This window comes from Coregonus clupeaformis, chromosome 31 (assembly GCF_020615455.1).
Source record: "Coregonus clupeaformis isolate EN_2021a chromosome 31, ASM2061545v1, whole genome shotgun sequence".
Classification (NCBI taxonomy): domain Eukaryota; kingdom Metazoa; phylum Chordata; class Actinopteri; order Salmoniformes; family Salmonidae; genus Coregonus; species Coregonus clupeaformis.
In genome coordinates this window covers 33,631,957-33,658,431 of record NC_059222.1, presented here as the reverse complement: position 1 = coordinate 33,658,431, position 26,475 = coordinate 33,631,957, and the positions used below count along the sequence as shown (strand labels likewise).

General features: G+C 46.7%; 1 protein-coding gene across 1 annotated transcript in view; it reads right to left on the bottom strand.

Annotated features, from left to right (window-relative positions):
- Positions 1 to 21,811, bottom strand: part of LOC121547376 (neurotrypsin) — a 37,459-nt gene extending 15,648 nt beyond the window's left edge. Inside the window, exons 1-2 of the mRNA XM_041858627.2 lie at positions 21,583 to 21,811; positions 3,697 to 3,739 (exon numbers count right to left, since the gene is read on the bottom strand). Coding sequence (XP_041714561.1) covers positions 3,697 to 3,739; positions 21,583 to 21,720 — 181 coding nt within the window. The 5' untranslated portion in view covers positions 21,721 to 21,811. The remainder of the gene's footprint in view (positions 1 to 3,696; positions 3,740 to 21,582) is intronic.
- Between the last annotated feature and the right edge of the window lie 4,664 nt (positions 21,812 to 26,475).

Below are 26,475 nucleotides of genomic sequence, written 5' to 3'. Positions count from 1 at the left end.
ACACACAAACTCAAGTAAGTACTGATTGGGGGGTTGTTACCTGAACAGGTATGGCTCATTTCTACCAGAATCACTGTGCTTCCTGTTTTCTTATATTTTTATTATATCAGTTTATTAAATATTTCTATAATTATATTTCATTGACCACAGAAGTCACTTTTTTGTACATGTCACAGGACATGAAACAAAAACACAGATAGTCACAACAGTAACATTACATATCAATCAGCAAAAGAGTATGACAACAATTTCGTTCACAACCACAAAACACAGTCTACACACAGGAGAACAGAACAGTTCTGACAAACATCCACTACAGTATACAGTTTATAAATCACTACTGAGTCACTTCTTTAAACCTGAATATCTGATGGAAATGTGTAAATCTGACTGATTCATTTATCTGTATTATATTATATACTGTTGGTTAGGGTAAAGTATATTCTTTCTGAATCCATAATCTTTTTTCACTTCCTTGTCTGGGTAAAATGAAACTGTGAATTGGGATTGTACTCATTCCAGTACATAATTATATGGTTGCTCTTGCTCTTTGTGTTGCAGAAATGGCTTCCTCCAGCAGTCTCCTGTCTGAGGATCAGTTCCAGTGCTCTATCTGTTTGGATGTGTTCACTGAGCCAGTCTCCATTCCATGTGGACACAACTTCTGCATGGCCTGTATCAGTGGATATTGGAATACCACTGACCGGTGCCAGTGTCCACTGTGTAAGCATACTTTCTACAAAAGACCAGAGTTAAAGACCAACACAACACTGAGAGATGTTGCAGATCATTTCAAAAGAATGAGTGACAGAGACAGAGATTTGGCCCCTGCCGAGCCTGGAGAAGTGGCCTGTGATGTCTGCATTAGGAGAAAGCTCAAAGCCCTGAAGTCGTGCCTGGAGTGTCAGAGCTCTTACTGTGAGATGCACTTGCAGCCTCATCAGAGAGTTGCAGGCCTGAAAAGACACAAGCTGATAGATCCTGTGGAAAACCTGGAAGTCATGATGTGTAAGAAGCACGACAGACTCCTGGAGCTGTTCTGTAGGACTGACCAAACGTGTGTGTGTCAGTTCTGTACTGAGACAGACCACAAGACTCACCACACCGTCACTCTAGAGGAAGAATTCATAAAGAAGAAGGCTCAACTGCGGAATTCCATAGAGCAAATGCGTCAGATGATCCATGACCGCTGGCAGAAGGTTAGGGAGATCAAAGACTCAGTAGAGCTCAGCAAGAGAGTCACAGAAAGAGAGATAGCAGACAGTGTGGAGGTCTTCAATGCTCTGGTGCGTTCCATTGAAAGAAGCCAGGCTGAGCTCATTGTGGAGATTGAGGAGAAGCAGAAAGCAGAAGACAGGCGGGCTAAAGGGCTGATTAACGAGCTGGAGCAAGAAATCACTGAGCTTAAGAGAAGACGCACTGAGCTGGAACAGCTCTCACACACTGAGGACCACCTCCACCTCCTCCAGAGTTCATCATCCCTGTGCACCCCCACATTCACCAAGGACTGGTCTGAGATCAGTGTTCACTACTACCTACATGTGAAGAATGTGAGGAGAGTTGTGTCTCAACTAGAGGAGACACTTCATAATGAGATAGGGAAGTTGCCTGACATCAAGCTGAAGAGGATGCAGCAGTACGCAGTGGCTGTGACTCTGGACCCTGATACAGCATTTCCATACCTCAACGTGTCTGAGGACAGAAAACAAGTGAGACTGGGAGACATACTAAAGAAACTCCCTAACAACCCAGAGAGGTTTGATTATAATCCCTCTGTCCTGGGAAAGAATGAATTCTCCTCTGGGAGATTCTACTATGAGGTGCAGGTGGAGGGGAAGACTTGGTGGAGGTTAGGGGTGGCCAGAGAGTCCACCAACAGGAAGGGCTGGCTTCCACTGACCCCTGAGAATGGATTATGGACTCTGGGTCTAAAGAGTGGGTACCACCAGTACCACCGGCATTGGTATTGTGCAAACATGTACGATAACCTCTTCTACCTGCCCTTCTTCTCCGGCGAGCCCCCAACACCCAAAAAAGTAGGGGTGTTTGTGGATTATGAGGAGGGTCTAGTCTCCTTTTATGATGTAGATGCCAGATCTCACATCCACTCTTTCACTAGATGCAACTTCACCGAGAAGCTCTATACATACTTCAACTCGGGTGGTAATGCTGGTGGTAAAAACACTGCCCCATTGGTAATCTCTACTGTCAATCACACAGAATAAATTGTGATCCAATAAGGTCACAGAGCTTAAAGTGCCATATGTATTCATAATGCTGTCAGTCATAGATGTGACAGTGTAACCTAATGATGATTTGGTCATTTAGCAGACAGTGTTTTTCAATTAGGCAACTGAAAGAAAACATACATGAATGGAATTGTAAAATGTGTTGATGGGAATAAATGTCTTTGATATAATATGATGTTGTTGCATGTAATGGTGTGTTAAATTGTAGTGGTGTGAGATGTGTCTAATTGCTTGTTACATACTGAAAGTACAGTAGAGTTGTAATATGGTGGGGGGTCCTATGTTATTTACTTTCACCTTATCTTTTAAATCAGATGTTTATGATGTGTTTTAAACTTTTTCTTTTTGGTTATTTGATAATTGTTCCTTTTTTTATCAAGTGTGATGAGACCATGTGTGAAAAGCATTTTAGAATAAACTTGGGTTTGATTTGGGAATATGTGCTGTTTTGAAGGAAATCATGTTTTTAAAATGCTTTCTTGTTTGTTGGACCCTGCCAGATCTCAAAAGATTTGACCTAAACCCAAATTAACTCAAAACATCCGCGCCACACACTCTGATTGCTAGGGAAACCAACAATCTGTGTTGCCACGACAACCAGACTCTCCTCCATCGCTATGGGAACCATCACCACGGGAACACTCATTCTCTCAGCTCCTATAATCCATTTCCCCGCCACAATGAGTATTTGACACGGTTCACACACACAGAGCTGAGCCATGTGGGGGGTGGGTATGCGTCTGTGCTCACCCACATGCCTGCAGTACATGCACACACGAGACACACTCATACCTACAACATCAGCTACACACACAATAATAAAGCACACTGATGTACTGTACGCTAACAAAGCCAAGGAGGGCCTTACATATCATCATATTCATCTCAGATGAAACCGCAGGCACATTTCACCCAGAACCTTCCCCTCCCCAGTTAGAGATGTAACTCTGCTGTCTGATTGGCCAGATGTTGGGTCGGGGTATATTTTCCTTGATGTGGCAACATCCAAAGGCCTCAATGAATCATTAGCACTGTAGAGATTTGGGTGCTTGTGTGTGTGCGTATGTGTGCTTCTGTGGATTTTGAGCACTTGGATTGAGGCCAGAAATTATGAATCGGCTGGACTTTGCTAGTGAGAGAGAAAGAGAACCCCACCCCCATCACAACCACAGAGAGAGAGAGAGAGAGAGAGAGAGAGAGAGAGAGAGAGAGAGAGAGAGAGAGAGAGAACCCCACCCCCATCACAACCACCAGCCAAACACACACACAGAGAGAGAGAGAGAATAGAGATGCATGGAGGATGGGAAAATAGATTATAAGAACATGAGGAGTGAGAGTAGGAATGGAGAGAATATGAGTGGGGGAAGAAGGGATTGGACATTTTATAGAACACAAAGACATGGGGGAGGGAATAGTAAGAAGAGGAGAGAGGTGACTGTTAGCCTACCTGGGTTTTGCACCTCGTTTAAATAACTGTCATCAGCTACCACCTGAGAGAAGAGGAACACATCAGACATAGTTTCAGATAACACAACCTACTGTCAACGTTTCACATCATATCTGTTACAGAGCGAATAAATACTATATTGACCCACAGAGCCCCAACAAAAGCAACCTAGGTGGTTCATTGAACCCCACCCGCATGATGAATGACCTTGCCTAAGACCTGAAGCCTGTTACAGGCTTTAGCTCAGTGGGCTTGTCTTGTGGCGTGCCGACAATGCAGGTTAAATCCCTACCTGACACACAGACAAACATTACAGACACATAAGCATACAGAACACAGAGACCTGGGTACTGAACAGTGGAGGCTGGTGTGAGGAGCTTTAGGAGGACAGGCTCATTGTAATAGCTGGAATGGAACAGTCAAACATGTGGTTTCCATATGTTTGATGTGTTTGATACCGTTCCATTTATTCCATTCCAGCTGTTACGATGAGCCCATCCTCCTATAGCTCCTCCCACCAGTACTGGTACTGAAGAAGCGAGTTTTAGACAGTTTCAGATGACATCTGACAGAATGCTGTGTAGTGCACCCTCAGTCACGGAAACCAGGTCAGAGAGATGAGAGGAGAGAAGGAAATGGAGGAAATCCTCTGACTTTCTGCTGATGCTGAATAAAAGAGGACTCAGATAACATCTATAAATGTTTCACCCTTTTCACCTCGACTTCCATAGTAGCTCACTTTGAATTAAACACATATAGGCCTGAATACTGTTTATTTATGATTTAGCCTACTGTTTTCATGCCTACCTTGGTAGTCCAGGCCTATATGTGTTTAATTCAAAGTAAACTACTATGGAAGTCGAGGTGAAAAGGGTGAAATATTTATAGATGTTATCTGAGTCCTCTTTTATTCAGCATCAGCAGAAAGTCAGAGGATTTCCTCCATTTCCTTCTCTCCTCTCATCTCTCTGACCTGCGTTTTTATTAGATTTTATTTTTATCATCTTTGAAATGCAAGAGAAAGGCCAAAATATAATATTGCAGTTTAGGCGCAATTTATATTTTGGCCACTAGATGGAAGCAGTGTGTGTGCAAAGTTTCAGATTATACCAGTGAAGCACTGCAATACTGGACTATTTCGTATCAAATCTGCCCAAATGTGCCGAATTGGTCAATTGATACATAACTATACATAAGTACATAACTATAGAGAACATTCACAAATTATATGGTAATACAAAATGTAAGTTTATACACTCCCAGGAATGTCATACATGATGGATCATTATCTTATACACAAACTTTCACACATCTAGATGGCCGGGTGGGGTGGGTGTGGAGCCAGAGACAGCAGGGGTTCAAACTGTAGAACCCAGTTCCTACATTTGAATATAAAAATGGATTTTATCAAACAAAACTATAATACATTTTATCTCTGGGACCTTTACGGTGAGAAATCAGAGCAAGATTACTGAATGTAACTACATTATTTACAGTGCCTTACATAAGTATTCATCCCCCTTGGCGTTTTTCCTATTTTGTTTTATTACAACCTGTAATTTAAATAGATTTTTATTTGGATTTCATGTAATGGACATACACAAAATAGTCCAAATTGTTGAAGTGAAATGAAAAAAACTATTTGTTTAAAATTATTCTAAAAAATTAATAACGGAAAAGTGGTGCATGCATATGTATTCACCCCCTTTGCTATGAAGCCCCTAAATAAGATCTGGTGCAACCAATTACCTTCAAAAGTCACATAATTAGTTAAATAAAGTCCACCTGTGTGCAATCTAAGTGTCACATGATTGGTCACATGATCTCAGTATATATCCACCTGTTCTGAAAGGCCCCAGAGTCTGCAACACCACTAAGCAAGGGGCACCACCAAGCAAGTGGCACCATGAAGACCAAGGTGCTCTCCAAACAGGTCAGCGACAAAGTTGTGGAGAAGTACAGATCAGGGTTGGGTTATTTAAAAAAATCAGAAACTTGCTTGGAAAGAACATGGCACCACATGGAAAGAACATGGCACCACAACAAACCTGTCAAGAGAGGGCCGCCCACCAAAACTCATGGACCAGGCAAGGACGGCATTAATCAGAGAGGCAACAAAGAGACCAAAGATAACCCTGAAGGAGCTGCAAAGCTCCGCAGCGGAGATTGGAGTATCTGTCCATAGGACCACTTTAAGCCGTATACTCCACAGAGCTGGGGTTTACGAAAGAGTGGCCAGAAAAAAAGCCACTGCTTAAAGAAAAAAATAAGCGAACACGTTTGGTGTTCGCCAAAAGGCATGTAGGAGACTCCCCAAATATATGGAAGAAGGTACTCTGGTCAGATGAGACTAAAATTGAGCTTTTTGGCCATCAAGGAAAATGCTATGTCTGGCACAAACCCAACACCTCTCATCACTCCGAGAATATCATCCCCACAGTGAAGCATGGTGGTGGCAGCATCATGCTGTGGGGATGTTTTTCATCGGCAGGGACTGGGAAACTGGTCAGAATTCAAGGAATGATGGGTGGCGCTAAATACAGGGAAATTCTTGAGGGAAACCTGTTTCAGTCTTCCAGAGATTTGAGACTGGGACGGAGGTTCACCTTCCAGCCGGACAATGACCCTAAGCATACTACTAAAGCAACACTTGAGTGGTTTAAGGGGACATATTTAAATGTCTTGGAATGGCCTAGTTAAAGCCCAGACCTCAATCCAATTGAGAATCTGTGGTATGACTTAAAGATTGCTGTACACCAGCGGAACCCATCCAACTTGAAGGAGCTGGAGCAGTTTTGCCTTGAAGAATGGGTAAAAATCCCAGTGGCTAGATGTGCTAAGCTTATAGAGACATACCCCAAGAGACTTGCAGCTGTAATTGCTGCAAAATACTTTTGCGGGGGGGGTCCGAATACTTTCGCAAGCCACTGTACATCTCGTGTCTGAGCCGTTGAATTGCGACTCCACTTTGTCTCTGTATCGACGTTTTGCCTCTTTGAAAAACAGAAATACCTTATTTACATAAGTATTCAGAACCTTTGCTATGAGACTCGAAATTGAGCTCAGGTGCATTATGTTTCCATTGATCATCCTTGAGATGTTTATACAACTTGATTGGAGTCCACCTGTGGTAAATGCAATTGATTGGACATGATTTCGAAAGGCACACACCCGTCTATATAAGGTCCCACAGTTGACAGTGCATGTCAGCGCAAAAACCAAGCCATGAGGTCGAAGGAATTGTCCGTAGAGCTCCGAGACAGGATTGTGTCGAGGCACAGATCTGGGGAAGTGTACCAAAACAATTCTGCAGCATTGAAGGTCCCCAAGAACGCAGTGGCCTCCATCATTCTTAAATGGAAGAAGTTTGGAACCACCAAGACTCTTTCTAGAGCTGGCTGCCCGCCAAACTGAGCAATCTGGAGAGAAGGGCCTTGGTCAGGGAGGTGACCAAGAACCCGATGGTCACTCTGACAGAGCTCTAGAGTTCCTCTGTGGAGATAGGAGAACCTTCCAGAAGGACAACCATCTCTGCAGCACTCCACCAATCAGGCCTTTATGGTAGAGTGGACAGATGTAAGCCACTCCTCAGTAAAAGGCACATGACAGCCTGCTTGGAGTTTGCCAAAAGGCACCTATAGGACTCTCAGACCATGAGAAACAAGATTCTCTGGTCTGATGAATCCAAGATTGAACTCTTTGGCCTGAATGCCAAGCGTCACGTCTGGAGGAAACCTGGCACCATCCATACAGTGAAGCATGGTGGTGGCAGCATCATGCTGTGGGGATGTTTTTCAGCGGCAGGGAGACTAGTCAGGATCGAGGGAAAGATGAACGGAGCAAAGTACAGAGAGATCGTTGATGAAAACCTGCTCCAGAGCTCTCAGGACCTCAGACTGGGGCCGTAGGTTCACCTTCCAACAGGACTACGACCCTAAGCACACAGCCAAGACAACGCAAGAGTGGCTTTGGGACAAGTCTCTGAATGTCCTTGAGTGGCCCAGCCAGAGCCTGGACTTGAACCCGATCGAACATCTCTGGAGAGAACTGAAAATAACTGTGCAGTGACGCTCCCCATCCAACCTGACAGAGCTTGAGAGGATCTGCAGAGAAGAATGGGAGAAACTCTCCAAATAAAGGTGTTCCAAGCTTGTAGCGTCATACCCAAGAAGACTTGAGGCTGCAATCGCTGCCAAAGGCGCTTCAACAAAGTACTGAGTAAAGGGTCTGTAGGGCGGCAGGTAGCTTAGTGGGTAAGAGCGTTGTGCCAGTAACCGAAAGGTCGCTGGTTCTAATCCCCGAGCTGACTAGGTGAAAAATCTGTCGATGTGCCCTTAAGCAAGGCACTTAACCCTAATTGCTCCTGTAAGTCGCTCTGGATAAGAGCGTCTGCTAAATGACTAAAACGTAAAAATGTAACAAAATGTGGAAAAAGTCAAGGGGTCTGAATACTTTCCGAGCGCACTGTAAATGTATATGTAAAAATGACCAGTTGCAAAGCATGCTGAGTATTATTCTAATGAGCTCTGCCCCGAAACAAGGCCAATAATAATACCCAGTGTGCTTTGCAGTTCATTTTGGTATGTTAAGTTGCCCATATAAATTTGGTCATTCAGCAGACACTCTTATCCAGTGTGACTTCAGTGCATTTACTAAGGTAGATAAACAACAACATGTCATAGCAAGTAGAATGTTTTTGCTGTTCAGGCCGGCTACTTGCAAATGTATTTCTGCATTTTAAAATGCAAAATAAATGTATTTTAATTCAATACATTTCAAAATACAAGTATTTTGTAGTTTATTTTGATACAGTGAACTTTATGGTATTTTGTAATTTTTGCCCATCCCTGGCTGCTCCTCTCATTATTCCATATTGATCCTCCTGGAACCGGGTGTGCAGCTCAGTCAGCTGTCTGTCCGGGATGTAAACCCACATGGTGTCTTGTTCCAGTGGTTCAATCACTTGTAAAATCTTCTCGGACATGGCGTTTGCACGCATGTCACCTGTGTCTAAAAACCCAATTGCCCTTTCTGTTACCACCCCCCTGTGGACATGTCTGATACAAACTGTGACAAGTTCACATTTCGATTCATCCTTGTACTCGTCTACCATAATACCATAGTAGGTGCTTGGCCATTCACAGAGGTCTGCTTTGATTTTGCACATTAGTAGGGATGATGCTTACTCAAGCAGCTTGTCTTGAATGTCTGGACTCATGAATCTAGTGTTTTTGGGCAGCTGCTCTAGAAGATTTTGCATTTTTGGTGCAGTTAGAGCAGGGGTGTAGCAACCTGCGCTGCCGCCACTTCTCACAATAGTGCTCATTTAGTAAAGTTAGATCAAAGCGGATCAAGGTCTTGGAAGATCACACAATGATTAATGTGTATTCTACATAAGAGAACCAAATATAATAACACAGTATAACGTTACTGTTACACCAAAAACACCACCTAATTTCTTATGAGCTTTTTGCGGCCAAAACTCAACAGCGTGCACCACTAGGCAGAATGTGATTTCCTGAAACAAAATACAGGAAGCCTATATAGTTTGTTAACACCATCTGCTCTAATTTGCTTACGAAACAGTAATTCAAGGATATCTACATGCATATTACCATGAAACTGATTGAGATCAAATGATTGGCATGGAGATGCAGTTTGGTCGTTTCACTGGTAAATGTGAAGAATGATCATTCACGATGAACAGTGATGATGGCTTATTTTGAAATGAGGTATGCCTAACTAGGTGTTTGAGGGTATTAAAAATATAACAAGTTCTGTGTGGGCATAGGGCAGATTGGAGGATGCATTTTATCCATATTCTATAATTATATTCAATAGGCTACATCTGTCAGTACAAACTTTGAGAAATTACGACATCATTTTCATTTTTATTGCACTCCGGCACCTAAGAAATGAGCACTACACCAATTAGACTCATGTAGGCTACACTGTCCCGTGAATGTCCCACAAAATCATCCTGTTTTCCCGCATTTGGGTATTTTAAATGTGGTCACCCTAGGGGTACCATATGATTGCGATATACCCAATTAGATCCCAGGAACCTCCTACTGCATTTGTCTACATTTCTGATTAGTCAGGAGACAACACAAACAACAAATATAATTCCTTTATTAATTTATTTTTTATATATTTTAAGCCAGCCTGATTGGGTGGGCCAGTATTCAACCTGTCAGGGCCTGGGCAAGGCCCTGCTGTGGCCATGCCTCTGACACACACAGATTTACATTGAGATTTTAGTCATTTCGCATAGGGTTTCCCAAACTCAGTCCTGGGGCCCCACCTGGGTGCACATTTTGTTTTTTGCCTTAGCACTACACAGCTGATTCAAATAACCAACTCCTCATCAAGCTTTGATTATTAGAATCAGCTGTGTAGGGCAAAAACTAAAATGTGCACCTGGGGAAGCCAGTGGAGTGTGCGGAGGAGCGGGGTGACATGTGAGAACTTGGAAAGGTTGAACACCAGGCGGGCTTCAGCGTTCTGGATAAGTAGCAGGTGTTTGATGGCACAAGTGGGAAGCCCAGCCAACAGCGAGTTGCAGTAGTCCAGACAGGAGATGACAAGTGCCTGGACACACAAACACACACCCACCACCTCCCTATGGCATTGCTCTGGCTAATCATATTACACAGTGAACAGGAGTCTCTGATGAAAACCTAACATGCTGATATCTCCACTCATATCAATCTCACGGTTATCATACCGCACCACAGCTCGATCTGTTCCAATATCCACACTAGCACACCACTTAGAATGAATCAGTGTATTGAGCATGCATTCTAAATGGTAAAATTGTGTTGGTATTGGAACATACCGGTAGCCTCGGATCTGCATAGCACAGGTGTCTGCACAGCCACACAGAGACGGGGTCACAGAACCACAAGACTGTCAGCCAAGCCCACTAAGCTAAAGCAATAGCTCTGGGAACTAACAAAAGTCTTCAGGTCTCAGGCAAGGTTTCTCTTCACATGGGTGTGTTCACATGATTCACGATTCACCAAACCAGCTCTGGTACATTAACACCACACTCAACATGAACACTCAACACACACGTATCCACATGGTTTCATAAATAATACATTACAAACCTTCTCATTTATTCAGAAAAAAAACATTAAAATAGATGAATTCACTGATTAATTGATGTACCATTTAATTGATATATGCCAATAGGGTTTTAGGAACCTAAAAGGGGTTTAGAATTCCTCAGCATTGATGATTAGAGAGAATTGCAATTTACAATATTGACAAAATATCAGTGTCTTGTAACATATGGTTTACCCAGCTGATCTGGCCTCTGATGTGATCTACTTCTAATGTCCCTGGTCTGGATGATCTGTAGTGTCATACTGAGGTGGATAAAATGAAACATGGCTTCACCCATGACCCTGACACTCTCACAACCAGCCATGGCCTATACACACCACACAGGTTTTGACTATGGTTTACAGCTACGGACGGAAGTTACTTTTCATAGCAGGTTAGGAGAACTTATGCAACAGGTTAGCAGAATTAATGTAGCAGGTTAGGAGAATTAGGTTATGGTTAGGAAAAGGGTTAGGGTTAGCTAAAATGCTCTCCTAACCTGCTAAGCGGATCCCTTTTTGGTGCTTTATATACAGTGCCTTCAGAAAGTATTCAGACCACTTTACTTTTTCCACATTTTGTTACGTAACAGCCGTATTCTAAAATGGATTAAATAAATAAAAATCCTCAGCAATGTACACACAATACCCCATAATGACGAAGTGAAAACAGGTTTTCAGAAATCTTTGCAAATGTAGTAAAAATAAAAAACAGAAATACCTTATTTACATACGTATTCAGATTTATTATTTTTGCTATGAGACACGAAATTGAGCTCAGGTGCATCCTGTTTCCATTGATCATCCTTGAGATGTTTCTACAACTTGATTGGAGTCCACCTGTGATAAATTAAATTGATTGGACATGATTTGGAAAGGCACACACCCATCCATATAAGGTCCCACAGTTGACAGGGCATGTCAGAGCAAAAACCAAGCCTTGAGGTCGAAGGAATTGTCCGTAGAGCTCCAAGATAGGATTGTGTCAAGGCGCAGATCTGGGGAAGGGTACCAAAAAATTTCTGCAGCATTGAAGGTCCCCAAGAACACAGTGGCCTCCATCATTCTTAAATGGAAGATGTTTGGAACCACCAAGACTCTTCCTAGAGCTGGCCGCCCGGCCAAACTGAGCAATCAGGGGAGAAGGTCCTTGGTCAGGGAGGTGACCAAGAACCCGATGGTCACTCTGACAGAGCTCTAGAGTTCCTCTGTGGAGATAGAAGAACCTTCCAGAAGGACAACCATATCTGCAGCACTCCACCAATCAGGCCTTTATGGTAGAGTGGCCAGACGGAAGCCACTCCTCAGTAAAAGGCACATGACAGCACGCTTGGAGTTTGCCAAAAGGCACCTTAATACTCTCAGACCATGAGCAACAAGATTCTCTGGTCTGATGAAACCAAGATTGACCTCTTTGGCCTGACAAGCGTCACGTCTGGAGGAAACCTGGCAACATCCCTACGGTGAAGCATGGTGGTAGCAGCATCACGCTGTGGGGATGTTTTTCAGCGGCAGGGATTGGGAGACTAGTCAGGATCGAGGGAAAGATGAACGGAGCAAAGCACAGAGAGATCCTTGATGAAAACCTGCTCCAGAGCGCTCAGGACCTCAGACTGGGGCTAAGGTTCACCTTCCAACAGGACAACAACCATAAGCACACAGCCAAGACAACGCAGGAGGGGCTTCGGGACAAGTCTCTGAATGTCCTTGAGTGGACCAGCCAGAGCCCGGACTTGAACTCGATCTAACATCTCTGGAGAGACCTGAAAATAGCTGTGCAGTGACGCTCCCCATCCAACCTGACAGAGCTTGAGAGGATGGGAAAAACTCCCGAAATACAGGTGTGCCAAGCTTGTAGTGTCATACCCAAGAAGGCTCGAGGCTGTAATCGCTGCCAAAGGCACTTCAACAAAGTACTGAGTAAAGGGTCTGAATACTTATGTAAATGTGATAAAAAAATGTTCATATAAATTTGCTACAATTTATAAAAACCTGTTTCTGGTTTGTCACTATGGGGTATTGTGTGTAGATAGATGAGGGGGAAAAAACTATTTAATCAAATGTTTGTTTTCTGAAGGCTGTAGAACCTTTTTTTCAAGGTCTATAAAGAACCATGCTCATTAGGTTCTAAATGGAACCTTTTTTTTACCGTTATTTATACAGGCGAGTCAATTAAGAACAAATTCTTATTTACAATAACAGCCTGTGGACTTTATAGGACTTGTGGTGCTGTAAAGAACCCTTTCCTAAGATTCTATAAAGAACCATTAATAAAAGGTTCTATATTATAGCACCAAAAAAGGTTCCGCTATGGTTACAACCCTTTTTGGAGATAAAGAGAACCCTTTTTGAGGGTTCATTATAGAATCTTTATGTCAAATCAAATCAAATCAAATCAAATTGTATTGGTCACATGCGCCGAATACAACAGGTGCAGACATTACAGTGAAATGCTTACTTACAGCCCTTAACCAACAGTGCATTTATTTTTAACAAAAAAAGTAAAAATAAAACAACAACAAAAAAAGTGTTGAAAAAAAAAGAGCAGAAGTAAAATAAAGTGACAGTAGGGAGGCTATATATACAGGGGGGTACCGTTGCAGAGTCAATGTGCGGGGGCACCGGCTAGTTGAGGTAGTTGAGGTAATATGTACATGTGGGTAGAGTTAAAGTGACTATGCATAAATAATTAACAGAGTAGCAGCAGCGTAAAAAGGATGGGGTGGGGGGCAGTGCAAATAGTCCGGGTAGCCATGATTAGCTGTTCAGGAGTCTTATGGCTTGGGGGTAGAAGCTGTTGAGAAGTCTTTTGGACCTAGACTTGGCACTCCGGTACCGCTTGCCGTCGCGGTAGCAGAGAGAACAGTCTATGACTAAGGTGGCTGGAGTCTTTGACAATTTTGAGGGCCTTCCTCTGACACCGCCTGGTATAGAGGTCCTGGATGGCAGGAAGCTTGGCCCCAGTGATGTACTGGGCCGTACGCACTACCCTCTGTAGTGCCTTGCGGTCGGAGGCCAAGCAGTTGCCATACCAGGCGGTGATGCAACCAGTCAGGATGCTCTCGATGGTGCAGCTGTATAATTTTTGAGGATCTGAGGACCCATGCCAAATCTTTTCAGTCTCCTGAGGGGAATAGGCTTTGTCGTGCCCTCTTCACGACTGTCTTGGTGTGTTTGGACCATGATAGTTCGTTGGTGATGTGGACACCAAGGAACTTGAAGCTCTCAACCTGTTCCACTACAGCCCTGTCGATGAGAATGGGGGCGTGCTCAGTCCTCTTTTTTTTCCTGTAGTCCACAATCATCTCCTTTTTCTTAGTCACGTTGAGGGAGAGGTTGTTGTCCTGGAACCACACGACCAGGTCTCTGACCTCCTCCCTATAGGCTGTCTCATCGTTGTCGGTGATCAGGCCTACCACTGTTGTGTCGTCGGCAAACTTAATGATGGTGTTGGAGTCGTGCCTGGCCATGCAGTCATGGGTGAACAGAGAGTACAGGAGGGGACTGAGCACGCACCCCTGAGGGGCCCCCGTGTTGAGGATCAGTGTGGCAGATGTGTTGTTACCTACCCTTACCACCTGGGGTCGGCCCGTCAGGAAGTCCAGGGTCCAGTTGCAGAGGGAGGTGTTTAGTCCCAGGATCCTTAGCTTAGTGATGAGCTTAGAGGGCACTATGGTGTTGAATGCTGAGCTGTAGTCAATGAATAGCATTCTCACGTAGGTGTTCCTCTTGTCCAGGTGGGAAAGGGCAGTGTGGAGTGCAATAGAGATTGCATCATCTGTGGATCTGTTGGGGCGGTATGCAAATTGGAGTGGGTCTAGGGTTTCTGGGATAATGCTGTTGATGTGAGCCATGACCAGCCTTTCAAAGCACTTCATGGCTACAGACGTCAGTGCTACGGGTCGGTAGTCATTTAGGCAGGTTATCTTAGAGTCCTTGGGCACGGGGACTATGGTGGTCTGCTTGAAACATGTTGGTATTACAGACTCAGTCAGGGACATGTTGAAAATGTCAGTGAAGACACTTGCCAGTTGGTCAGCACATGCTCGGAGTACACGTCCTGGTAATCCGTCTGGCCCTGCGGCCTTGTGAATGTTGACCTGCTCACATCGGCTACGGAGAGCGTGATCACATAGTCATCCGGAACAGCTGGTGCTCTCATGCATGCTTCAGTGTTGCTTGCCTCGAAGCGAGCATAGAAGTGGTTTAGCTCGTCTGGTAGGCTTGTGTCACTGGGCAGCTCGCGGCTGTGCTTCCCTTTGAAGTCTGTAATAGTTTTCAAGCCCTGCCACATCCGACGAGCGTCAGAGCCAGTGTAGTACGATTCAATCTTAGTCCTGTATTGACTCTTTGCCTGTTTGATGGTTCGTCGGAGGTCATAGCGGGATTTCTTATAAGCGTCCGGGTTAGAGTCCCGTTCCTCGATCCTTTTAAAGAACCATTGTTTCTTAAAATCCTGGTTAGCCATATTATATTGTTAAAATTCCTAAGGTTATTATTGTTTTAATTGACCAATTGAGTTAGATGTGCTAACTGTAGAACAACTGGGAGTCCCTGAGGAGAGAATTGAGAACCACTGATTTAGTCAACTGTTCTCAATTGACACAACGCCATACATGAGTCTTTCACAAGACAGTCACTGGCCATAGTCATATTTAACATATAATCGCATAACACAACAGATTATATAAACTGGAATGACACTCATTCATGGTTGCACAAAAAGAGCTGTGAGCAAACCACGCCCCACAATATCATAATGAGCCACCCCATACATTTTCATTATCGCTAAAAGAGCCCTTGAATGGCAAAGAACCATTCAAGGGCTCAAATTGTTATTTGAATCATTATGGTTCCACATAGAACCATCACCAACCCTTCCCAAAGAACCCTTGAGGAACCCTTTTAGTGTGCATTCTAACCACAACCCACCTCACATCACCCCTCCATTTCCATCCAATCTCCTTATCTAAAAGATGCTCGTTGTGAGATCCATTCAACAGTAATATAATCAGTGGCGATTTTAGCATGTACATCTCGGTGGGGCAAACAAATTCAAAAATATTGGGGATGCATGCAAACAAAGCCACTACACAACACAACACTAAACAATACATTAATTTCACTTTAACGGTGACAAACTGTGCCCACAAACTGTTAGGGCCTACATAACTGTCACGGCCGTCTACGGAAGGAGTGGACCAAAGCGCAGCGTTTGTAGCGAACATGACTTTATTAAAGTTAAAGTGCACGAACGAGAAAACAATAAACAATGATGGATAGTGAAGTCCTCAGTACACAGACTGAAACATGGAACAAAAACCCACCACCCTAAGGTGAACACTGACAGTTTAAATATGGCTCCCAATCAGAGATAACGAGCCGACAGCTGACACTCGTTACCTCCGATTGGGAGTCACATGACGAGACAAGACACTACAACCAAAACCAAACACAACCAAATGAACACACCCCTATACCCAACACAACCAAATGAATACACCCTGGCTCAAACTACACAGTCCCGGAGCCAGAGCGTGACAGTACCCCCTAAAGGCGCGGACTCTGACCGCGCCTACACCCCAAAATAGGGAGGGCTGGGTGGGTGTTGCTCCTCGGAGGCGGCTCCGGCTCGGGCTTGACCACCACCCCACTTCACTCCCCCGTAGTGCCCCCGGTCCGATCTGACCCCGCTTGCTGGATCAGGACCTCCGACGCGCACCCCTGGCTTGGCGCGTGAGGTAGGAATGGACCGGACCTGGCAGACGATACGCACCCTTTGCCTGGTGCGTGGAGCCGGAACAGGCCTCACCAGGCTGAAGACTCGCATCCCTGGCTTGGTGCGAGTAGCAGGAATGGGCTGGATCAGGCTGACGGCTCGCACCCTTGGCTTGGTGCGAGTAGCAGGGACGAGCTGAACCAGGCTGACGACTGCACCCTTGGCTTGGTGCGAGTAGCAGGAACGGGCTGGACCAGGCCGACCCGACTGTACCCCTGGCTTGGTGCGAGTAGCAGGAACGGGCTGGACCAGGCTGACGACTCGCACCCTTGGCTTGGTGCGAGTAGCAGGGACGAGCTGAACCAGGCTGACGACTCGCACCCTTGGCTTGGTGCGAGTAGCAGGAACGGGCTGGACCAGGCCGACGACTCGTACCCCTGGCTTGGTGCGAGTAGCAGGAACGGACCGGAATGGGCTGGCGACGCGCACCACAGACTTGGTGCGGAGATCAGGAACGAGCCGGACAGGGCTGACGACGCACCCCGTAGGCTTGGTGCGTGGAGCAGGGACAGGCCGGGCAGGGCTGTCGACGCACACCGTAGACTTGGTGCGTGGAGCAGGAACAGGCCGGACCGGGCTGGCGACGCACACCGTAGACTTGGTGCGTAGAGCAGGAACAGGCCGGGCAGGGCTGTCGACGCACACCGTAGGCTTGGTGCGTAGAGCAGGAACAGGCCGGACCGGGCTGGCGACGCACACCGTAGACTTGGTGCGTAGAGCAGGAACAGGCCGGGCAGGGACTGTCGACGCACACCGTAGGCTTGGTGCGTGAGAGCAGGAACAGGCCGGGCAGGGCTGGCGATGCACACCGTAGGTTTAGTGCGTGGAGCAGGAACAGGCCGGGCTGGGCTGGCGACGCACACCGTAGGTTTAGTGCGTGGAGCAGGAACAGGCCGGGCAGGGCTGTCGACGCACACCGTAGGCTTGGTGCGTGGAGCAGGAACAGGCCGGGCTGGGCTGTCGACGCACACCGTAGGCTTGGTGCGTAGAGCAGGAACAGGCCGGGCAGGGCTGGCGATGCACACCGTAGGTTTAGTGCGTGGAGCAGGAACAGGCCGGGCTGGGCTGGCGACGCACACCGTAGGTTTAGTGCGTGGAGCAGGAACAGGCCGGGCAGGGCTGTCGACGCACACCGTAGGCTTGGTGCGTGGAGCAGGAACAGGCCGGGCTGGGCTGGCGACGCACACCGTAGGTTTAGTGCGTGGAGCAGGAACCGGCCGGGCTTGGCTGGCGACGCACACCGTAGGTTTAGTGCGTGGAGCAGGAACAGGCCGGGCTGGACTGGCGACGCACACCGTGTGCTTGGTGCGTGGAGTAGGAACAGGCCGGTCCGTACCGGGAACACACACCACTGGCCTTAACTGGGGATCAGGAACGGGCCGGACCGGACTGGTAACACACATCAGTCTCTCACGCCGTGCCACAACAACTTCCCTCCCTCTACTCGCCTTAATGGCTCCCGTAATCCGATAGCCTTCTCTCCACATCTCCCTGTGGCAGCCTCCTGCTGCCCAGTCGCCCATGCCGTGTGCCCCCCTAAAAAATTATTGGGGGTGCCTCTCGTCCTTCCGACGATGGCCCTGCTGACGCCGTTGCTCCTCTCCTGCCAGGTTCTCCCCTTCATCGCCCCTCCGGTACCGGGACGGCCTCCTCCTGCGTAATATGTCCCCAGCCGAGGAGGACATCCACCAGCGTTCTCTCCTGCGGGTGTTCCTGTATACGCTGCTTGGTCCTTTTGTGGTGGGTTTTTCTGTCACGGCCGTCTACGGAAGGAGTGGACCAAAGCGCAGCGTTTGTAGCGAACATGACTTTATTAAAGTTAAAGTGCACGAACGAGAAAACAATAAACAATGACGGATAGTGAAGTCCTCAGTACACAGACTGAAACATGGAACAAAAACCCACCACCCTAAGGTGAACACTGACAGTTTAAATATGGCTCCCAATCAGAGATAACGAGCCGACAGCTGACACTCGTTACCTCCGATTGGGAGTCACATGACGAGACAAGACACTACAACCAAAACCAAACACAACCAAATGAACACACCCTATACCCAACACAACCAAATGAATACACCCTGGCTCAAACTACACAGTCCCGGAGCCAGAGCGTGACAATAACGCTGTCCCAACAGCAGAGTCCCAACAGCAGTCCCAATACCTTACCACTGCTACACCTGGCTATCAGCGGAGCCTTGTCTGGTAGTGAAACAGTTAATTCAGCCTCATTTACTGCCTTTTAAAAGAACATTTTGCTTAAACTTGCTTAAACAAATGTGGTTTCTACTGACAATTGAGATGTACAAACTATGGCATAAGGGGACGACGAGCGGATAAGAGGCAATTCGTAATTTTGATTAAGACATTCATGACCAAGACATTTTGTCATCAAACTTTGTCATCAAAGTCTGGCATTCTCTGGATTTATGGTGCTTTCATGACAACTGGGAACTCTGAAAAAAACAAGGTCGAATCATGATGACGTCAGTGATCTTCAGGTCGTAGCTCTGGAAAGAGGCCCTAGTTCCCGACTTACAATTCCGAGTTGGATGACCGTTCAAAACGTATTTTCCCAGTCGGAGCTCGTTTTTTCCCAAGTTCCCAGTTGTCTTGAACTCACTGAAGTCAGATTTCCCAGTTCCGAGTTAACAGTTGTTTTGAGCGCGGTAGAAATCATGCTGGATTGGCAGCATGGCCAATGTTGAATGTTTATCATTTTAAGCTTGGAAAAGAGACCCTTAAACCCAGACTTGGACCACACATCCACTGCACTGAATAGCAGGCTAGTGATTGCTTTGCAATGCTTGCAGTTAGCCACTGATTCCTTCCAAACCACTCATTGTTGAATTTGCGATTTCCAACTTGTTGTGTAATGTTTATGTCCAATGGCCAATGAGCACGATACGTTTTATCTATTTCTCTTCATATGACAAGGATTAAAAAGGATTTGCCGGTAGATTGTTGACTTGATTCATGATGATGACTGCTTGCTAAGATTTAGAAAGTATGATGTTGACATGATCAGTCCAATCAAAGCTACTGTAGATATAACGTGATTTGACATAATTTTATCTATGAGCCTTCTTGGATGGGCACTTCTAATGTAACTCTACAGCAGCACCCAAGGGGCTTGAATTTTCAAGCTCTACCCTTAGATTTGGCAGTGACATAGTGTCCCCATGAGTGACAGAACACTGAGCCAATCACGGCGCAACTAGAGAACATTGCCAACCCCTATGCTCTGTATTTTCCAATGGCTGCCAAACCACCACAGAAAGCACTGAGCTTGGCTGAAACACCTGCATTTTGGAGCTGCCTTACTTTTTTACATTGTTTGCAAACTGATATGTGACACGTATTAATGCCAAAATAACATGCAGATCAGGCAACCCCAAAAATGTGGGGCTCAAAACAGGTGGGACTCTGCCTTGCCTATAGGCAATAAGGCTACATTGAGTCTCAATAAGGCTTTATGATTACAATGTGAACAGGCCACAACCCAACATCATACACATTGCAGATGCAAATTATGTAGATGCGCTGCTGGAAGCCTGAGGGAGGTTGATTGAATTGCTGCGACAAAGGGCACTAGCGCGTGCTGTTACCGTTCATCACCGGGGTGATAAAGCAGGGGCTGGTTCCTATGATAGCCCGTCATGAAGGAACCGTGTGTGTGTGTGTGTGTGCGTGCGCTTGACGTAGCCTTAACGTTAAAAAAAAAAAATCATGAACGCAATTGTATATTGGTCACATACACGTTTATTGCGGGTGTAGCGAAATGCTTGTGCTTCTTGCTCCGACAGTGCAGTAATATCTAACAAGTAATATCTAACAATTTCACAAGATATACCCAACACACACAAATCTAAGTAAGGAATGAATTAAGAATATATACATATATGGATGTTCCATTATAGTGAGGTCTGTGATTCCAAGCATTATAACTACACACTAAACAATTTGGGTTCCTCAAGGGTTCTTTGGGAACGGTGATGGTTATATGTGGAACCATACTGACCCAAACAACCCTTTGAGCCCTTCAATGGTTCTTTGCAGATCAAAAAGGGTTATTTCCTCTTTTAGTGATAATTGAAATGTAGAGGTGGTGACTCATTAGAATATTTTGGGCCGTGGTTTGTGCACAGCTCTTTTTGTGAGTGTCATTCGAGTTGATCTAATCGGTTGTGTAATGCCATTACATGTTATAAATGATATGACTATGGCCAGTGATGGTGTCTTGTGAAAGACTCATGTATGGCCTTGTGTCAATTGAGAATGATTGACTAAGTAAGAAGTTCTCAATTACTTCCTCAGGGACCCCAAGCTGTTCCAGAGCTAGCACACCTGATTCATCTTATTAATGAACACAATAATAAAACATATGGGATTTTAAGAATATAATATGGCTATTAAACCAGAATAAAATCAGCCTGTATGGTTCTATAAAGAACCTTTGAGATTGACAAAGGTTCTTTATAGAACCATTCTCAATAATGGTTCTATAAAGAACCATAAAAAGGGTTATATATATAACCTTGTGAAAGGGTTCTTTATAGCACCATACAGGTTCCATTTAGAACCTTATGAGCATGGTTTTTCTAGAACCTTCAAAAAAAGGTTCCATATAGCACCAAAAGGGTTTCGCTATGGTTACAAGCCAAATAACCAAATAACAATAACTTGGCACTATATAGAACCATTTGTTTTTAGTGTGTAGCACCTGGCCTATAATGACGGTTATGTCGGTGGAGAAAATATGGGGCGCACCTTGAAAAGAAAAAGGAGCATTGTTGTTTTATTTACCGTAAGCTATTTCTCCAGGTTCATTTCATTTGGATAACATCTGTTTTGTAAGTTCGACCTGGCCCAACATAACCGCAAGAGTAAACATAAGCTACATACTGGCCATGTAATTGTGAGAAAATAGGGCGCACCTTGAAAAGGAACGCAATTATAGCCACTAAACACATACCGCTAGTGATCATAGTAGCTTACCTCTGAAAACACTTGGAGCCAGAGGCAGCTGAGGCCGATCAGAAGCATCATTTTCCGGGTGGTTAGATCCATCCTGGGGGCTATGTCAGTATCATAGGCTGGTAAAGAAACGGAACACCTCTCCCATCTCTGTCCCATAAGACCGCTATTCTCCGACACGCACGGACTGGACGCCAATCTCTCTCTCTCTCTCTCTCTCTCTCTCTCTCTCTCTCTCTCTCTCTCTCTCTCTCTCTCTCTCTCTCTCTCTCTCTCTCTCTCTCTCTCTCTCTCTCTCGTTTGGGATCTACTCTATATATACAAAAGTATGTGGACACCCCTTCAAATTAGTGGATTCGGCTGTTTCAGCCACACCCGTTGCTGACAGGCATATAAAATCGAGCACACAGCCATGCAATCTCCATGCAATCTCCATAGACAAACATTGGCTGTAGAATGGCCTTGCTGAAGAGCTCAGTGACTTTCAACGTGGCACTGTCATAGGATGCCACCTTTCCTACAAGTCAGTTCAAATTTCTGCCCTGCTAAAGCTGCACTGGTTAACTGTAAGTGCTGTTATTGTGAAGTGGAAACATCTAGGAGCAACAACGGCTCAGCTGCGAAGTGGTAGGCCACACAAACTCACAGAATGGGACTGCCGAGTGCTGAAGTACGTAGAAATCATCTGTCCTCGGTTGCAACACTCACTACCGAGTTCCAAACTGCCTTTGGAAGCAACGTCAGCACAAGAACTGTTCGTCGGGAGCTTCATGAAATGGGTTTCCATGGCCGAGCAGCCGCACACAAGCCTAAGATCACCATGCGCAATGCCAAGCGTCGGCTGGAGTGGTGTAAAGCTTGCCGCCATTGGTCACCATCTGCCAGTCCGACGGAGAAATCTGGGTTTGGAGGATACCAGGAGAACGCTACTTGCCCCAATGCATAGAACCAACTGTAAAATTTGGTGGAGGAGGAATAATGGTCTGGGGCTGTTTTTCCTGGGTCGGGCTAGGCCCCTTAGTTCGAGTGAAGGGAAATCTTAACGCTACAGCATACAAGACATTCTAGACGATTCTGTGCTTCCAACTTTGTGGCAACAGTTTGGGGAAGGCCCGTTCCTGTTTCAGCATGACAATGCTCCTGTGCACAAAGCGAGTTCCATGGAATGAGATGTTCGATGAGCTGGTGTCCACATACTTTTTGTAATGTATGATAGAAAAGTATTACTATGGGAAAGTATTACTATGGGAGTCATTTTCTCTTATCAAATCAATCTCAAATTGGTCAATGGAATGTGTAGCATTTGGTGTTATTTATATTCCAGCTACAGTGCTATACCAAGCTTGTCATCATTGAGATGATTAAATGGAAAATGGTTCAATACACATAGATTGCATAAACATTCATTATCAATCACATCATTATTGGGAAGAAATGAGCAGCGATTTGTCAGACATGATAAAGAGTTAATGTTGTAGATATCAGTCATGATGAAATGAAGTGACTGATACAATTACTGTTGAGATGGGGATTCATGATCTCTCCACTCTCTGTGATTCCTCATCATTCTTGGGCCTCACAACAAGGCGATCAATGCTGATGACAGCTGGCCTCCCTCATAGCAGGGAGCAACTCTACTCTCTTCTTATGCAGTCTGTCGGAGAAGTCCTTGTTGATGTATACAGATGTGTTTTTCAGGAAAGTTCTGGCCTTGGAGAGGATTAGCTGCTTGTCCTTGAACCTTAGCAGTTTGACCACCACCTACAGTGGTCTTTCAGCATCCCGTCTGAATTTTCCATTCCTCTATGCACGTTCAATTTCAATGGTTTTTGAGTCCAGCTTCAGATTGTTTGAAAACATCTCCCACACTTTGCGCTCGGTGTCAGCCCATGTTTCAGCCCCATGATCAGACATGATTCCCTCAATTACAATGGTGTTGCGCCTGCTTTGATTCTCCATGTAAAGTCTCTCAAGGCAATCAGACATTTAGGGGACCACCTTAGGTGTCGAGACAAGACTGTGAATGTCAAAGCGTGCTGTAGGTGCAGTGGTGGAATCAAACGCAGGACGCAGACGGATAATCCAACAGACTTTAGTAATGCCAAAACACGGCAAACGGACAATACTTGCCCGAAGGCGAAATACGCACGAAGGCGAAACGAAACAACAGCGCACAAAACAGGTGCGTAATAACTCCAGCGCAGTGGAGAGAAGCTCAACCGAGCGAAATACACGACTGACAAAATCAATAACACACAACACCTGACAAACACAACGAGAACTAAATAGGACACTAATGACACTAAATGAAAACAGGTGTGACAACAATCAGACAAAAGCAAACGAACATGAAACATACAACGGTGGCAGCTAGTATTCCGGAGACAACGAACGCCGAAGCCTGCCCGAACAAGGAGAGAGGCAGCCTCGGCGAAACCGTGACAGTACCCCCTTGACGCGCGGCTCCAGACGTGCGCCGACTCCGGCCTCGGGGACGACCGGAGGACGCGGAGCAGGGTGCGTCGGGTGCCCACGATGGAATTCCGTCAGGAGAGACGGGTCCAAAATGTCTCTCCTCGGCACCCAGCACCGCTCCTCCGGACCGTACCCTCCCACTCCACTAGATACTGGAGACCCCCATCCGACGTCTCGAATCCAAGATGGACCTCACGGAGTACGCCGGTGCCCCCTCGATGTCCAATGGGGCGGAGGGAGTCTCCCTGATCTCACTTTCTTGGAGTGGGCCAGCTACCACCGGCCTGAGAAGGGACACATGGAACGAGGGGTTAATACCTTTATATTCAACAGGTAGCTGTAATTTATAACACACCTCGTTCAACCTTCCCAGGACTTTAAATGGCCCTACAAACCGCCGACCCAGTTTCCGACAGGGCAGGCGGAGGGGCAGGTTCCTGGTAGAGAGCCAGACTCGATCACCGGGTGCGTACACGGTCCCTCACTGCGGTGGAGATCGGCGCCTCGCCTTATGACGTCGGAGGGCCCGCTGCAGGTGGACGTGTGCAGCGTTCCATGTCTCCTCCGAGCGCCTCGCCCACTCATCCACCGCAGGAGCCTCGATCTGGCTCTGCTGCCAGGGTGCCAGAACCGGCTGGTAACCTAACACACATTGGAAAGGAGTTAGGTTAGTGGAGGAATGGCGTAGGGAATTCTGGGCCATTTCGGCCCAGGGAACGTACCTGCCCACTCCTCCGGCCGGTCCTGGCAGTATGTTCTAAGAAACCTGCCCACATCCTGGTTTACACGTTCCACCTGCCCATTACTCTCCGGGTGGTAACCCGAGGTGAGCGGCTCACCGAGACCCCCCAACCGCTCCATAAAGGCCCTCCAGACTCTGGAGGTAAATTGGGGACCCCGATCAGACACAATATCCTCGGGTACCCCGTAGTGCCGGAACACATGGGTGAATAGGGCTTCGGCAGTTTGCAGGGCGGTAGGAAGGCCCGGCATGGGGAGCAAACGACAGGCCTTAGAAAACCGGTCCACAACGACCAGTATAGTGGTATTCCCCTGTGAAGGAGGAAGGTCAGTAAGGAAATCCACCGAGAGGTGGGACCATGGTCGTTGTGGCACGGGCAGGGGTAGTAACTTCCCCCTAGGCAGATGTCTAGGCGCCTTACACTGGGCGCACACCGAGCAGGAGGAAACATAAACCCTCACATCCCTTGCCAACGTGGGCCACCAGTACTTGGCACTAAGACAGTGCACTGTCCGGCCGATACCTGGATGTCCAGAGGAGGGTGACGTGTGAGCCCAATAGATCAATCGATCCCGAACCTCGAGCGGAACGTTACTTCCGACCCTCCGGGCACTGTGGTGGACTAGGGTCGGTGCGTAACGCCCGCTCGAGTTCAGCATCGACCTCCCACACTACCGGTGCCACCAGACACGACTCCGGCAGTATGGGAGTGGGCTCCACGGACCTCTCCTCCGTGTCATACCGCCGAGACAGCGCATCTGCCTTGCCGTTCTGTGACCCAGGGATGTACGTGATCTTAAAAGTAAACCTGGTCAAGAACATATTCCATCTTGCCTGGCGAGGGTTCAGCCTCTCGCTGCCCGGATGTACTCCAGGTTACGGTGGTCCGTCAAAATGAGGAAAGGGTGTTGAGCCCCCTCAAGCCAGTGCCTCCACACCTTTAGGGCCTGTACCACGGCTAACAGCTCCCTGTCCCCTACGTCATAGTTCCGCTCCGCCGGACTGAGCTTCTTAGAATAAAAGCACAGGGGCGGAGTTTAGGTGGCGCGCCAGACCGTTGTGAAAGCACGGCTCCTAGACCGGCCTCTGACGCGTCCACCTCTACCTGGAACGGCAAAGAGGGATCCGGATGCGCCAGCACCGGGGCCGAGGTAAACAGGTCCTTCAGCCTCCCAAACGCCCTGTCCGCCTCGGCCGACCACTGCAGACGCACCGGACCCCCCTTCAAAAGAGACGTGATGGGAGCTGCCACCTGTCCAAAACCCCGGATAAACCTCCGGTAGTAATTCGCAAACCCCAAAAACTGCTGCACCTCCTTCACAGTGGTTGGTGTTTGCCAATTACGCACGGCCGACACCCGGTCTACCTCCATCTTCACCCCTGACGCAGACAACTGATACCCCAAAAAGGAGACCGACTCCTGGAAAAACAGACACTTCTCTGCCTTCACATACAGGTCGTGCTCCACCAGCCTCCGCAACACTCTACGCACCAGGGCCACATGCTCGACACGGGTAGGCGAGTACACGAGAATGTCATCTATGTACACAACCACCCCCTGCCCCTGCATGTCCCTGAAGATCTCATCCACGAATGATTGGAAAACTGACGGAGCGTTCATCAACCCGTATGGCATGACCAGATACTCGTAATGGCCCGAGGTGGTACTAAAGGCTGTCTTCCATTCATCGCCCTCC